General features: G+C 37.1%; 1 protein-coding gene across 1 annotated transcript in view; it reads left to right on the top strand.

Moving 5' to 3' along the window:
* Positions 1–15,592, top strand: part of oxsr1b (oxidative stress responsive kinase 1b) — a 64,695-nt gene that overhangs the window by 13,837 nt on the left and 35,266 nt on the right. Inside the window, exon 3 of the mRNA XM_037694294.1 lies at positions 9,905–10,013. Within this exon, the coding sequence (XP_037550222.1) occupies positions 9,905–10,013 (109 nt within the window). The remainder of the gene's footprint in view (positions 1–9,904; positions 10,014–15,592) is intronic.

Genomic DNA, 15,592 nt, shown 5'->3' with positions numbered 1-15,592 from the left:
GGATGATGGGCTGACTTTATTTTTTTTTAATGCCATGCGATCTACCCATTATACATTTACAATCAACATTTGCATTTGTATATGGCGATTGGGCACCCCAGGGCTAGTTTTTTTTTTTTTTAAATGTGGAGGATGCGGGCTAATGGAGGATTGTGGCTTTCATTGCATGATTGTGTTGGCTATGACTAATATGTACTCTTAAATATTTAAGCTGTGCAAGTTCCACTACAAGTCAAAAAGCTACTAGGCGGGAATGCTAATTAGTAGCCGTGCTAGTTTTCGAAGAGGGAACAACTGGAAGTGCAGTTTTTGAGAAAAACTGTGGGAAGAGTAATGGTGTCTTGTCTAACTATCTCCTTAGTAAAATCTTCAACTACCATGGATAAATTGGTACATCTTCTTTAAAATGACATTTAGATCTCTCTAGCGGATTCACAGTTACTAATAAATGTTCTATTAGAGAAGCCTTATACACTTATGCATGCTCACAACCACACACAAATAGAAGCAGGGATGTTTATGTAGGCTTTATATGTAGATATATAGATATGTATGTGAGTGTATATTCATGTGTATTTATGTATGTATGTATATAGGCGTAGGTATGGGTATATATATTTATGGAAACTTACTGCAAAGCCATGAATATTTTAAGTTCTTTATACATATGTATTTTGTTGCTGTGTTTTGTCATGTTCTTTGCAGGTGAACAGACAGTGGCCGGGTGTTTTGACGTGTGCTCTATTTGTATATATTTCTTATATTTTGGAGTCTTACTTAGTCTTTTCTTTCTTCCTATCCTATTAAAAAAAAAAAAAAAAAAAAAAAAACCTACACTAGAATGTCACTATAATAAATATTTCATAATAATGGTGTGGAGAGGATGGCTGTAAGGGGAGAAGGGAGGCCATCAGAAAAAAAAAAAAAAAAAAAAAGATCTCTCTAGCGGTATGTTTACATAACTACTGTCAGCTGATGCCACTAACATTTGGTCAAAATTAAGCATATATAAACGTACATAAATAAATGCCAATTTAAGCCTCCAGTATACTCCTGCCTGCGTACGTCTGTACGCGGAGGTACGCTCGTACCTCTGCAGGGCATGTCCGTGCAAAGCTCAATTTTTACAACCCTGTACGCATATGCGGTGTTGCTCAATAAACTGCCCGGCGACAGACTGTTTTGTATTCGACACCAATGTATTAAATTCCCCTTCTTCATCCCTGATCTGGCCTTTGTTTTTGTTTTTTTTTGCCAAGAGGCAAGCGATCTCTTCCTCCTCCATTGATGCCATGACTGAAATGGTGCAAAATGAAGGAATTTGCCACGAGCGAATTAAAATTGGTCCCAGCGTGGCTACGGGAGGGTCTGGAGATTTCCTGTTGGGCTGATCTGATGTGTGGGCTGCAGGGCCAGCGCTCCCTAGTTTTTTTTAAATTTTTTTAAATAGAACTTTTTATTAACAACATATAAAAACACAGAACACCACCGCAGCTGGGGCTGCCAGCTCTCGTTTTTTTTTTTTTTCCCCGACCTGTCAATCACTCCAGTAGGCACGTCAACAAATGACCAATCGGCGACCTCGATTTGTCCCGAAGGTAAACGCCCCTTGTCTGCGGAGCTGCTCTGCAGCCGCTCAGGGTGGACGCTCAAGTATGAAGTCTCAACCCTCCGCGTACGTACGCGGACATACACGGGAATATACTGGGGGCTTTACTTACTTGTGTTTCTGTTGTCTGAAAAGACGTCGTCTTAGCACCCTGCCGAAACTGCCATCTGCTTGTTTGGTGCATGCACATTCAGAGTATGTCACAACAGATACACCCCCTACATGCTGACATGTGTTACTTAAAATGCAAACCGTGAAGACTCTATCACAAATACATACCCTGAGTGTTAATGAGTTCAACATAAACGCTACACTAACACTACAAAATAACTGACACTAATAGGAGTACACTGACCAACATCGGAAGTGTATGTAGCTCTTAATGAACTCCACAGTGTAAAAAACAAACCCCTACATACTCTAACTCTGAAAAAGTAACACTTTTGAATTTGCTGTGAAAGATCATGGCCAGAGAAAACTGGCAGCTTGCGCACTACTTACTCACTGGCAATAATATACCTTTCCCCACCTCCTGAAATCTGCAAGATGAATCAGGATTCAACAGATTTTCTGTTCAAGAGGTCATGTGAAATGCTCCACGACTGGATTTCCTGCATTCGGTTTCCTCCCATAATCCCTCAACCTGCTGGGTGCCGACATAAATGGCTAGGAAGCATTAAATTAAAGCCAGGTTGCCTCTCGAAAATGTCATTCTGAAACTTGGCTGCAACAAGTTATAAATGAGTTTGAAGATCTTTAAACTTGTCTGTAGGAGCCTTGGTTGCCAGAAAATGAATCTTCACATATCCAGGTCACAGTATTGTTTAATCTGGGAACAGGAGTATACAGTGCATTTTTCAGAGACTAAATAGTCAATAGATCAAATGTTTTGGAGACTTTTCTAAAAATCAAGTCTGACGTATTATAAATATTGTCTTGCAGTATTGCAAGACAATATGGGGTAGAGGCAGGGCAGCCGACTCGGGACACGAAAGTCCCAGGTTCGATTTCCAGTCATTGCACATCTCGTGTTGTCTCTGAGCAGTACACCCTATCCCCAATTGCTCCCCAGGCACTTTCAATAGCTGCTCACTGCTCCACCTGGGGGTGGATGAGTTAAATGCAGAGAGACAATTTCGCCATTGTATGGGACATACAATGATGACAACACATAACACATTATTATTAGTAGTATTATTAGTAACAGTCATAACTTAAATATTAATGTAATACTTATTTTTATTATAATTCTGCAGCAGTTGTCATTGCATACTATATTTTGAAGATAAACCTTTTGGTTTTTTTTCTTGTTTGTGCATGCTGCAGTGGGATTGAGTCACTATGTGTACATTTGTGTGTGTGTGTGTGTGTGTGTGATGCTCTGAGCACCCAACAGTGATGTAACTTTGCTTTTATAGAGGCCTCTCTGTGTGTGTGCCATCCTTGCGATTCAGCGGCACAAGTGTGTGAACTAGTGCTCTATTCAATTTGTTACAATAGGCCTTTTATTTTATTTTTTAGCTCAGTTCTCAGACATGGCCATTTTGAAATAGATCAGACCTCCTTTTAAAAATACAAGTGGTAAGAACTGATCCACTTTATTAAAAACTTTTGTTTGTGGGCTAAATGGATTCAAAGAGCTTTGCAGTATAAGGGTGCAACATTTATTCAAATTCAGTGTCTTATTTTAATAAATTAATGTGTTTTAGTTTTTCAAGAGAAGGGGCATACTGGTTCATATTAGAAGTACATCAAGTAATTTCTTTTTTTTTATTATTATTGAACACTCAGAACCAATAGTCTCTCCATTCCTGATAAGTAAAATGAACAGTGACAATGAACAGCACTAGGATTAAAAAATAAATAAAAACACTGTTAAAGAGTTGGGACAAAACTAATAGTACTTAAAATATGGTAGAAGAAGGAGTTTTATCTAAAATAAAACTTAGCAGGCCAGCCTTTAATGGGATATTTATTTGCTACAGTAATAAGCAACTTGACATCCTAGTCCAAAAACAGACAGTTGTGGGGTTTGTTGTCTTCCAGAGGAGTAAAATACAACATTTCACCAAGAGAGATGTCAAAGCAAGTAATTCACACCGTGTGGAGGATATGTTGAAAGGGGCAGATGGAATCACAAATATAGCTATGGAAGGATTCATTTCTTTCAGAGTCCATAAAACCATAAATAAAATTGAAATCTGGGGCAAAAGAAAAACGTATTGCTTAAATTGTAAGGTAAGACGTGACACCTGCTACATTGGTCAAGTCTTGTACATCAGACTTTGAAAAAAACAAACAGTATCAATTGTAATCTAATGCAAGGTTTAAAGCATATACGAAGTTCAGATTTATCTCAGTTGTTTTGTCAGCTCAATACCAAGCTCCCCAGCTCGTCTACTTTTGATTACAGAACAATACTCGAGCTGTACGTGCACTGTATGTTCAGCCACCAGTGATTTCTGATTAGGTCCGAGGGTCAGAAGGTCATAGTTGATCAATAAGGAGTGTGGGGAAACCCAAAAATGAGAAAAGGCTCTGTCTAATTTGAAAGTAAGGAAATAAATGAGAAGCAAGTAAATCTAAATTTGATGCAGAGGTTTAAAACTTGTGAAAACACTATTTGTTGAGTTCTCTGATCATTTTAGCGCTTCAGTCATGCAACACATGATAGAAGACATTGATGAAAGCAGGGGGAAATTAATGATTTATTAGCTGCATCCTAGTGAAGGGAGATTAAAAACTTGAAATCAAATCTAATCTGACTCCAAATCCAGAGTGTGGATAGTGCTAAAGGATTCAATGTACCACCAGAACATTTAATGAGCGATGAGGAGTACCGGTAGTTCAGGGAGGCAGTTTCAGTTCTTTTTACGAAAATGAGTGATTCCACATTAAAATGTCACCATGACATGAGTAAAGAGCAACTTGCTTCTCTGTTCTGATCATTTATCTTCTGTGTTTTGCTCCTTCATTTCTTCAGTCATTGTTTTTTTTTTTTTAATGGATGTTGACATCACTTGTTAACGGTTTGGACTTAGAAGTTTGAGGGGGGGAAACAAACATGTCCTTTTCTATTTATTAGGTGACTGTGCATTTTGAATTAAATAAACTTAGTTAATTTAGGACCTTATTCGTTTGAGGCAACTGCGCTAACCTGATCCACCGTGCAACTCTCAATAAATGGTGTGGACCCACTCTTGACATTGCGTCATCATTTCATTTCCTGTGAAAATGCAGTATAATTGCTTATTTCAGAAGAACTTACTGAGAGACAGCTGAAATTAGCTTAAAACATGCTGAAATGTAGCTGAAATGGAAGAACAAGCCTAAATTAGCATAAGAAAGCAGAAACGACACATATTTGTGGAAATAGGTTTAAATAAGTAGAAATTATCACAAAAATTAGGAAATTGGCTAAAAAAAGATGAAAATAGCAAAACTGGCTAAAACGTAGCTGAAAGGCAGAAAGAAGCTTAAACTACCAGAATGAAGTGGAAAGAGCTGAAATGAACTAAAAAATGTGGAATTAGCTGCAAAGGCTAAGATTAGCATAAAAACTGCTAAATAGTAGCTGAAAATTAAGAAAAAGCTGAAACTAGCATGATTAAGCTGAAAGGAGTATAACAAGCTTAAATTATCACAAAGAATTAAATTAGGCTGAAAGTAGCAGAAATCACCACAAAAAACTTGGGATTTATCTGAAAACAGCCTAAATTAGCTAGAAAATACTAAAAAGCTAGCTGATCAGGCCAAACATGCTTAAATTGGCAGAAGAAAGCCGAAAGAACATGTTTGCCAAATTAGGCTGAAAGTAGCAGAAATCAGCACAAAAAGTGGAAATTATCTGGAAAAAGCTGAAATGAGCAAAAATCAGATGAAAAGTAGCTAAAAAAAAAAAAAAAGCAGAACAAGTTAAAATTACCAGAAAGAAGTAGAGAGCACATTTTTGCTGAATTAGGCAGAAAAAAATTGAAGTTTGTCCAAACAATGTGGAATTAGCTGAAAAAGCTAAAATCAGCATTAAAACAGCTAAATAGTATTGTAGCTGAAATAGCAGGAAAAGCTGAAACTTGCTGAAATTAGCAGAAAGAATCTGAAAGGAGCACAAAACAGCTGAAATTGGCTTATAGTAGCCGAAAGAAGTTTAAATTTGCCCAAGGAAGCTGAAAGAAGCAGAACAAAATGTGAAAGGAGCAGTAAATGATTGTAAACAGATCTAAAAGTTTGAAGGATGGAAAATGAGCTCAATTCATTTTCTATGAGGGGAAAAAATGTGGCAGAAATAAATACTTCAAAAAGCTAAAGTTGCACCAATACCAAAAGTCATAGTACGATTGTCCTGAAAGAGCTGAACGTTTTGATATGAATTGTTGAAGTAGCACAAAAATTGTGGAAAGAGAAAGATGCCGAAAAACGTACAGAAGAAAAATGGATCACAATAGTGTGAATGCTTCATAAGCTTTCACACAACAACTCTTAGTTTCCCACATACAGAACATTATACCAGTATCATTGTGGACAGCACGTTACAGCACAGGCCCACCTTTCATAGCTGAAGAGACAAACCATTAACTTTGAATTTTCTCTTCAGTAGAACCTCTCTTGAAAGTCTACGGGGCTCTTTTGCTGCTCACTCTAAATTAAACTCTCAATTTCACACTTCTCCTCAGTTGTGCCTTTTAAATGTTAGCGGACATGGCCTGAAAGGAAAATTCAAATGAAACCTGAATGCGGTGTCATTTTGTCTTTATAATATTTCTCCTAAAATATTGCCGCTCCTTTTCCACTTAGCGCAAAAAGGGTTGCATTAGAGTAATAAAAGTAAGGGTAATAGAGTAATAAATATCGCTAGTAAAATACATTAAGTGTAGCGACAGAGGCGTGTCAGGTCTACTTTTCAAGTTGCATGAATTAAATTACAAGTTGCACTGAATGCTTGTGTTAGAAGTCATTACAGCACCCACCCATCAGACAAAAGCTGCAAGAAAGACCGTTGGGAAGATGTAGAATGATATCTTTGACTTTTTACAAGAGTCCTGTTAAGGGTTACACTTTTGGAAAGGGTTGAAATGGTTTGAAGTTATGTCATAATCTTCAAAATCTTTGCTGCAGCATGTTTTTTTTGTTTTGTTTGCTTTTGGTTTTACTGTGAGCGAGACAAATGAGTAGTAGATCAAGACTTATGTTGCTCAAAATTTAATCAAAAGATTGCATTCAGATGGTGCATTATGGGTAAGACTCTTTGAAACTCCTCTCCTGAAACTTCTCAGAACGGTCCTCTTCACGTCTCTGTGTGTTTAAACATGTCTGTACCCGCTGTGGTCCAATCACTTTGTTTAATGCAGAGTTTTGTTATCCACCCTTATTATGACTCAGTTCATGCTCTTAATCTTCTTTTGTCAAATGTCTTATGCAATATGAAGTCCTATGCCAAAGGGCTTCAGCATTTCTTCTTGATGGCAGAGACTGAGAGCCACAGCTCAGTATCGATGACTCTGCGGCTGAGTCACTCTGCTGTTAATGCACAGTGTGTAAAGTAAGCATTTATGCTGATGGAATATCTGGCTTGGATTATATGCTGTTTTACCCAGGACATTTATTGACTGAAATCTTTAACAAGTCCTTTAGCTACAGATGTAAAATGTGCATTTTGTGCACCGATCAGGATTACCGTATATAGAGTCATTACACTGACACCTATAATATTTGTATTCATGCTTATGAAGCATTCACATTGTGATCCGTTTTTCTTCCGTACGTTCTTCTGCATCTTTCTCGTTCCACAATTTTTTAGCTATTTCAGCGAATCCTATGTCAAAACGTTCAGCTCGTTCAAAGGGTGCTATGACTTTTGGTATTGTTGCAACTTTAGCTTTTTGGAATATTTAGCCTTTTCTGCCACTTTCTTCTCATGGAACATGAATTGAGCTAATTTTACATCGTTAGATGTAAGCTGCTTCAACTTCTTTCAGCTTCCTTGTGCAGATTTAAACTTTCCAGCTTCTTTCAGCTGTTTTGTGCTCCTTTCAGATTCTTTCTGCTAACTACATTTTTGTGCTTCTTCTAACTTCTTTCTTCTTATTTCAGCTTGTTATGCTCCTTGCAGCTTATTTCTGCATGTTTCAGCTTTTTCTGCTACTTCAGCTGCTATATAGCTGTTTTATGCTAATTTAAGCTTTTTCAGCTAATTCCATATTTTTTGCACTCCTTTCAACCTTTTTCAGCCGAAAAATGTGCTCTCTGCGCTTCTGGTAATTTAAGCTTCTTTCAGAATGTTTAGCTACCGTTACTTTTCAGCTGTTTGTTTGCTAATTTCAGCTTTTTTCAGATAATTTTTATTTATTTATTTTTTTTGTGCTCATTTCTGCTTCTTTCAGCCTAATTTGGCAAACATTTTCTTTCTGCTTTCTTCTGCTAAGTTAAGCTTGTTCTACCTTTTCAACTAACTTTTTAGCTCATTTTAGGTGTTTTCAGATACATTCAAGTTTTTCATGTTAATTTCTGCTACTTTCTGTCTAATTAACTTCTTTATGTCCATTTCAGCTTGTTATGCTCCTTTTAGCTTTTATCTGCTAGTTTCCGTTTTCCTGCTCTTTCTGCTACTATTTAGCTCTTTTGATGCCAATGTTAGCTTTTTCAGCCAATTCCACATTTTTGTAGCTCTTCAGCTCTTTCCACTTCCTTTGGGTAGTTTAAGCTTCTTCCTGCCTTTGCAGCAACTTTTCAGCAATTTTTTTTTTGTTTGTTTGTTTTTGCCAATTTCATCTTTTTTTTTTTTTTTTAGCTTCTGATAATTATATATTTTTTGTGCTGATTTCTGCTTATTTAAAACTAATTCAGCAAATATTTGTTCTTTTTGCTTTCTTCTGCTAATTTAGGCTTGTTCTTCCATTTCAGCTACATTTAAGAATGTTTTTTCAGCTAATTGCAGCTGTTTTTCATCATGTTCTTCAGCAATAAGCATTCACACTGCATTTTTGCAGGAAATGCAATTTCTCTAGTTACGCATGTCGTTGGGTTCCTGGATCAGTTTAAAAAGGTGATGGTGAATGTTCAGTGCCTCCTCTTAGTGAGGATTCAGATATTTTTTGTGAGTTTTCTGTGGGGTCATTCCACTATTTTATTTACCTGTTTTATTAAATTACGCTAATATTTTTATCCTCAGTTTCATATACTGCAGTTTTTATGTCCTTTATAAATCAGCAAATAGAAATATTGTCATTAATTTGTAGCCAGCCACATCCATCCATCCATCCATTTTCTTTACCCGCTTATTCCATTTTGGGTCACGGGGGTCGCTGGTGCCCATGTCCAGCAATCACTGTGCGAGGGGCGGGGTACACCCTGGACGGGTCGCAAGTCCATCACAGGGCCACATAGAGACAAACGAGACAAACAAACATTCACTCTCTCACTCACACCTAGGGACAATTTTGAGTTACCCATCAGCCTAACATGCATGTTTTTGGTCTGTGGGAGGAAACCGGAGTACCCGGAGAAAACCCACGCATGCACGGAGAGAACATGCAAACTCCACCCAGAAAGGCCCCTGGACCGGGGTTTGAACCAGGGACCTGCTCGCTGAGAGGCAGCAGCTCTACCAGTTGCGCCACCGTGCTGCCAGCCAGCCACATATTCATTAATTTGTCAGCTATTCAAAAACATAAGCAAAAGAGACATTTCTGTGGTTATGTGGTTTTCCCTTTAAAAGGCGGCTGGATTTCTTTTCTCATAGGAAGCTTCTTTATCCTCAAATGGCTTTGGGTTTGGTGATATCTGTGCCAGCATTACCTCAGCGCTCCCGGTTTCCAAGCACACACAACCCACACACAGAAAGAAAGCTTGAAAGCTACACAAAGAGCTGAGCACTGATGGTTTTTCTTTCTTTTTTTGCTTTTGCATAGCTGTGCATTACATTGACCTAGCCTAATTCTTTTTTACTACTGACGTCATTAAGATTTCAAGCTTTGCAGCAGCTTCGAAGACACGGGTTTTGTTTCCCCCTCTAGCTTTTCTCATACACTGTGGAATGAGTCTAATAAAAATAAAATAATTTTCTTTGTTTTCCTTTTTAGGAAAATGTACTTTTCTGTTGATTGCCAATTTTATTTAAACATAATTTACTGCTCATATATGTTTTCTTGCTGCTTCATTAAATATCCAAAAATGGCGTGTTTCTTCTGAGACATGTGATCACCAACTTGTCCATTGTCGCACAAATATTAGAGCAGTTTTGAATAATTGTTGGGTTTTTTTTTTTAACTTTTCATGTAATTTTTTTTTCTCCAACAGAAAGAAATTCAGGCCATGAGCCAGTGCCACCACCCCAATATTGTGTCTTACTACACATCCTTTGTCGTAAAGGATGAGCTGTGGCTGGTTATGAAGTTGCTCGGCGGTGGTAAGTGCACACCATCTGAGTTTCCTAATCATATACATAGAATTGAATTACTCCTGTTATTTACTAAAGGGTTTAATTACCTGAGAAGAGGACCATCAGGATAGATTGGTGTTTGTTTTATTATGGGGTTTCAGTCCTGTCTTTGGCCTGGCCTCTCATGATGAATGCAGACTGGCAAGAAGGGCTGGGTGACTTGCTGCCTGTGATCGTCACTGTTATTACAGAGAATGTGACAGCGCCGGTTTTCATTGTGTTCCCTGCAAGCTGCAGCTTAAATCAGTACAGAGCTAATGACTGTGCAGAGGTAATAACAGCTCACATGTGGCAGTGCTGCAATTACCAAGTGAGAGGAGCAAGAAGAGGAGACCACATCTCTAAAAAATTTACAAATCCATTTGAAATTGATCCGATTGTTGTATGAACGCTCATTAAGCGTTGACACCATTTTTCTTCTGTACATTTTTTGGTGCGACTCTCATTCTGCAGTTTTTAAGCAATTTCTACAAATCATTAATCAAAACGTTCAGCTCTTTCAGGACAATCCTGCTGTGACTTTTGGTATTGGTTCAGCTTTAGCTTTTTGAAATATTTAGCCTTTTCTGCCATTTTTTTCTCATAGAAAATTAATTGAGCTCATTTTACATCCTTCATATCTTTAGATCCGTTTACAACTTTTTGCTGCTCTTTTCACATTTTGTTCTGGTTCAGCATCTTTCAGCTTCTTTGTGCAAATTTAAACCTTTTTTCAGCTAATTTCAGCTGAGTTTTTTTAGGCGTTTTGTCTTCCTTTCAGTTTCTTTCTGCTAATTTCTGCTTGTTATGCTCCTTTCAGCTTATTTTTGCATGTTTCAGCCTTTTCTTCTATTTCAGCTACTATTTAGCTCTTTTTATACTAATGTTATTATTTTTCAGCTAATTCCATTTTTTTTTCTTTTTTTTTTGCACTCATTTAAACTTTTTTTCAGCGTAAGTCGGCAAAAATGTGCTCTCTCCACTTCCTTCTGGTAATGTAAGCTTCTTTCTGATTTTTTTTTTTACCCACTTTTCAGCTGGCTTTTTATTTATTTTTGCTTATTTCAGCTTTTTTTCTGATTATTTCTCCTTTTTGTGCTCATTTCTGCTTCTTTCAGCAAACATGCTCTTTCTGTTTTCTTATGCTAATTTAAGCTTATTTTTCAGCTACATTTTTTAAATTTTTAGCTATTTTCAGCTGCTTTCAGATAAAATCAAGTTTTTCTTGGTAATTTTCTTGTCTTTTTTTTTTCATTTAGCCTTTATTTATACAGGTAGTCTCATTGAGCCACGAGAACTCATTTTCAAGAGAGACCTATTTAGGGAGCAGATGGGGGTTAAGGGCCTTGCTCTTGGGCCCAGAGTGGGGCGAATGAGGGTGGGGGCAAGTGTGGGTGCTTCACCTACCCCACCCACATTTTGTTGATGTTGTCTGTACCGGGGCGTGAACTGGCGATCTTCCGATCACAGGCCCACCTTCTAACCTCTGCACCACCACTCCCCCATTTCTGCTACTTTCAGCCCAATTAACGTCCTTCTGCTAATTTCAGCTTTTTATGCTCCTTTCAGCTTTTTTCAGCTAGTTTCAACTTTTTCCTGCTATTTCAACTACTATTTAGCTGTTTGTATGCAATTTTTAGATTTTTCAGCTAATTCCACTTTTTTTTTTCTCATTTCAACTCTTTACACTTCCTTCTCTTATGTTTATTAGCTTCTTTCTCCCTTTTCGGCTACTTTTTAGAATTTTTTTGTTGCTAATTTTAGCCTTTTTTTTTAAGCTAATTTCCTAATTTTTTTTTTGCTCTCTTCTATTTATTTAAACCTATTTCAGCAAATATGTGTTCTTTCTGCTTTCTGCTAATTTAGGCTTGTTCTTGTTCTTTCAATTCAGCTACAATTCAGCATGTTTTTAGCTAATTTCAGCAGTTTTTCAGCAAGTTCTTCTGCCATAAGCATTCACACTGTATTTTCACAGGAAATACAATAGTTTAGTTTTGCATTTCAACTTTTGAGCTAAATGTTTTCTTTGTTCTTATGCTTAGATGAAATCCCCCTAAAAACCTGTTTTCATCTAACATACTCGGTTATGCAAGACGACCTAAGATACATTGACTTGCCCATTTTCATTTTACTGTAAAATGTGTTCTTTGTTGCTCCGCTCAGCCCCCCTACACCAACGCTGTCCCACTGCAACGGACTATGCCCAGGTGGCATGCCCGGCTCGCTCAGATCCTCTCAAATCACAAACCTCTTGGCAGCCGCCTGGCAGCTGGGCTCGGGCGCTGCGCTCGCCAAGCGACGCTTGAGCAGCCAGCCAGCCAGCCTCGCAGCGGGAGCCGAAACAACTTAAGATGGCCTTGTTCCTCTTTATCCCAGCTAAACAGAGGCTCTTGATGTTGAGTTTTATTGTTTGGGGTAATTAAACGATAGCTGTGGCAACGTCTGCCATGGAAACAGCACCTCAGTGAGGGTGAGTTTATAGACGTCACTCCACAGGGTAGAGCATACCAGACTCTAGGAAGGCCAGCTCTTGTCTGATCATCTGGCTTGATGAAGCGCAAGAAGCCCACTACCCACTGACCTCATCCTGTCCTCTTCTCTTCTGCTTTTGAAAAAAACAGCTAATAGCAGAACTTTTTATTAGACAAAAGTCCGTTTTTAAATACATTTTCTTTGTAATACAACTTAACATTCGCAGAAGTCTGATTCCTGATAGACAAGAATGTCAAACTTCATTTTGTTGTGGTTACACATATTTTAGCAATTAGTTTGTATTGACCACAAAAACAGTGTCAAGACGCCAAACAGGTGCTGCAGTATATAAAGTAGGGACGCACCAATCCACTTTTTTCACTTACAGTACCGATTTCTGAGGTTTAGTGTCGGCCTATACCGATCCGATACTGATCTGATACAGAAAAAAAAAAGTGCTGAATTAAATTAAAATATATATATTTTTAAAATGCAGACATAAATGTACTGACCTACAAAATTTATTGAAAACTCTGCACCAGTACATTGCACTTAAACACACGAACAGATAGCTTCACAAGCTTGGTAAAACATGTAAAACCAACGTAACTTAATTTGGTCAGTCAGTGCAATTATGAGTATAACATCAAATGTAAAATAAATAATAATAAAGAAAGTGAAACTGACAAAACAATAGGCTGACAACTTTGGTCGAACATGAAAAAATAAACTTCAACAAACCTTTCAAATGGTTCAGGAATTCTAAATATAATGTAAAATAAATAATAAAGGAGCTGAATTAAGAGGAAAAAACAATAGCTTCACTAGCTTGTTTGGCAGATATTTAAAATAAACAACAATCAGCTCCTGTCCTTATGGATCAATCACATTGTCACGATACCGTATCAAAAAAATCTCTATTGATAACGATACGACTATCGGATCGTTGCATCTCTGAAAAAGTTATATTTAAATAAGTTGTAGTTCCTCCGGAACAAGTTCTTGCTTCTAAGTGGACAAAAGTCTTAAGTAAGGTTCTAATATGCCACTTGTGTTTTGTAGCATTTAAATTAGCAACCTGTCAATAAAAAAAAAAAAAAATCTCTAAAAAGCATGAGATTTCTACAACAGATGTTCATATTGACTAACAAGGGTTGTTCTCAAAGAAATATTGTGAACTATTTAATCTTGTCTAGTCTTTTTTTTCTTAGCTTCCATGTTTTAATGACCTTAAGCTGCAAATTTTACATAAGTAGTTTTCAAGTGTTTCCTGTAGTAATTTTTTATTCTAAACTGTAGAAGCTCTGATTTCTAAAAGTTCAACCGTGTCACATGCTTTCCACCCAAATCAGCTGAGCTCTAATCTTGACTCAGAACCCACCTCTACTCTGACAAATCCATTCAAGCTCAAACCTATAGAGCTGAACTTCAAAATAAGAGCGTGTGTGCTGCAGGCATGGGGCTTTTCAAGAAATATCTGTTCTGAATTGTGACATTTGAACAAATGTAAAGTTCCACAAAACTCGTCACCGACTGAACTCACCTTTTTGAGAGACATCCACTAAAACCCACAGGGACAGAATTTGAGTCATGCTATTTCAAACAGAGGAAGTGCATTTTCTTGAGATTATTGTGCAGCTTTCTTCAACCCGTCACCACACTGTAACACTAAGAATAAAGATCTTAGCATATACGCTAACGCAAGGTAACATTCTGTTCATATTCGTGCACAAACGTCATGCAAGTGAATTTTGATGAACTGCAACAGGAGGATGTAGCCTCAGTTATCAAAATAATAGATTTACAAAGTAAAATAATAATATTTGCTAGGAGAGATTGAACCACAGTGTCTAAGATCACAATCATCTAAGCAGTGTGACTCCAAATCATTTGACCTTTTTGGGTGAATTTCAGCATAAATACTTTATCATCATTAGACTCATTTGAATGTTTAATAAGGCTTTGATTCGCCATCTGTTTGGTAATTATGATGTATTTGTTGTATTTGCTTCAGTTTCTGCTGCCGTAATTAGAAGATGTTTGCCATGCTGTGGAGATATTTCTATGCCCTGCCATGCCAAAACAGCTCAAAACCAGGGAGCATTTCTGGGTTGAAAAGACACTGTGAACATTAAAACTTTACATCTGTAGGCTAAAATTTCACTTAATAAGCAGTTTAAAAAAAAGTGTAGTTTCTAAGTACAGCTGTTTAGTATTAGGGTTCGACATCAGCCTGCTTACCAGTTTAGTAAAAAATAAAGTATATTATTCATAAGTCTTACTCTGGATCCTCCTTCTGAGCAAACAAGCCATAACTGCAGCAAGACACTCCAATAATTTAAGAGTGCTTGCATATGATCACATGCTGTGAGCAAGCTGTCTGATTGGCTAAGGCACTTCCATCATCATGTCTTTCTGACCTGGGCTAGAGCAAGCTCTTGCTTTAGACCATCACATACTTTTTTAAATAATTTAGTGCTTTGTCATCATGATGAAATAAGTTGCAGGCCAAATATGGCCACTAGCTAATTATTTTTAACATGGAGAATATGTATGATCACAATAGTGTGAATGTTTATAAAGCATTCACACTATTGTGATCCATTTCTCTTCTGTATGTTTTTTTTTTTGTCATCTTTCTCGTTCCACAATTTTTGTGCTATTTCAACAAATCGTATATCAAAACGTTCAGGACAATCCTGTTATGACTTTGGGTACTGCTGCAGCAACTTTAGCTTTTTAGAAATATTTAGCCTTTTATGCTATTTTTTCCCCCTCATTGAAAATAAATTGATCTTATTTTACATCCTTCAAATCTTTACATATGTTTACAACCTTTTACTGCTCCTATCACATTTTGTTCGAGCTCAGCTTCTTTCAGCTTCCTTGTGCAAATTTAAACATTTTGTCCAACTACTTTCAGCTTATTTCTGCAATTTTCAGCATTTTCTGCTATTTCAGCTACTATTTAGCAGTTTTATCAGCAAATTCCCCCTTTTTGCACTCATTTAAACTTTTTTCTGCCCAATTCAGAAAAATAAAAACTCTATCCACTTCCTTCTGGTAATTTAAGCTTCTTTCTTTTTTTTTTTATT

This window comes from Nematolebias whitei, chromosome 20 (assembly GCF_014905685.2).
Source record: "Nematolebias whitei isolate Nwh7 chromosome 20, NemWhi1, whole genome shotgun sequence".
In the NCBI taxonomy this organism is placed as follows: Eukaryota; Metazoa; Chordata; class Actinopteri; order Cyprinodontiformes; family Rivulidae; genus Nematolebias; species Nematolebias whitei.
The sequence above is the reverse complement of the archived record's forward strand: the minus strand, read 5'-3'. Positions and strand labels throughout refer to the sequence as shown.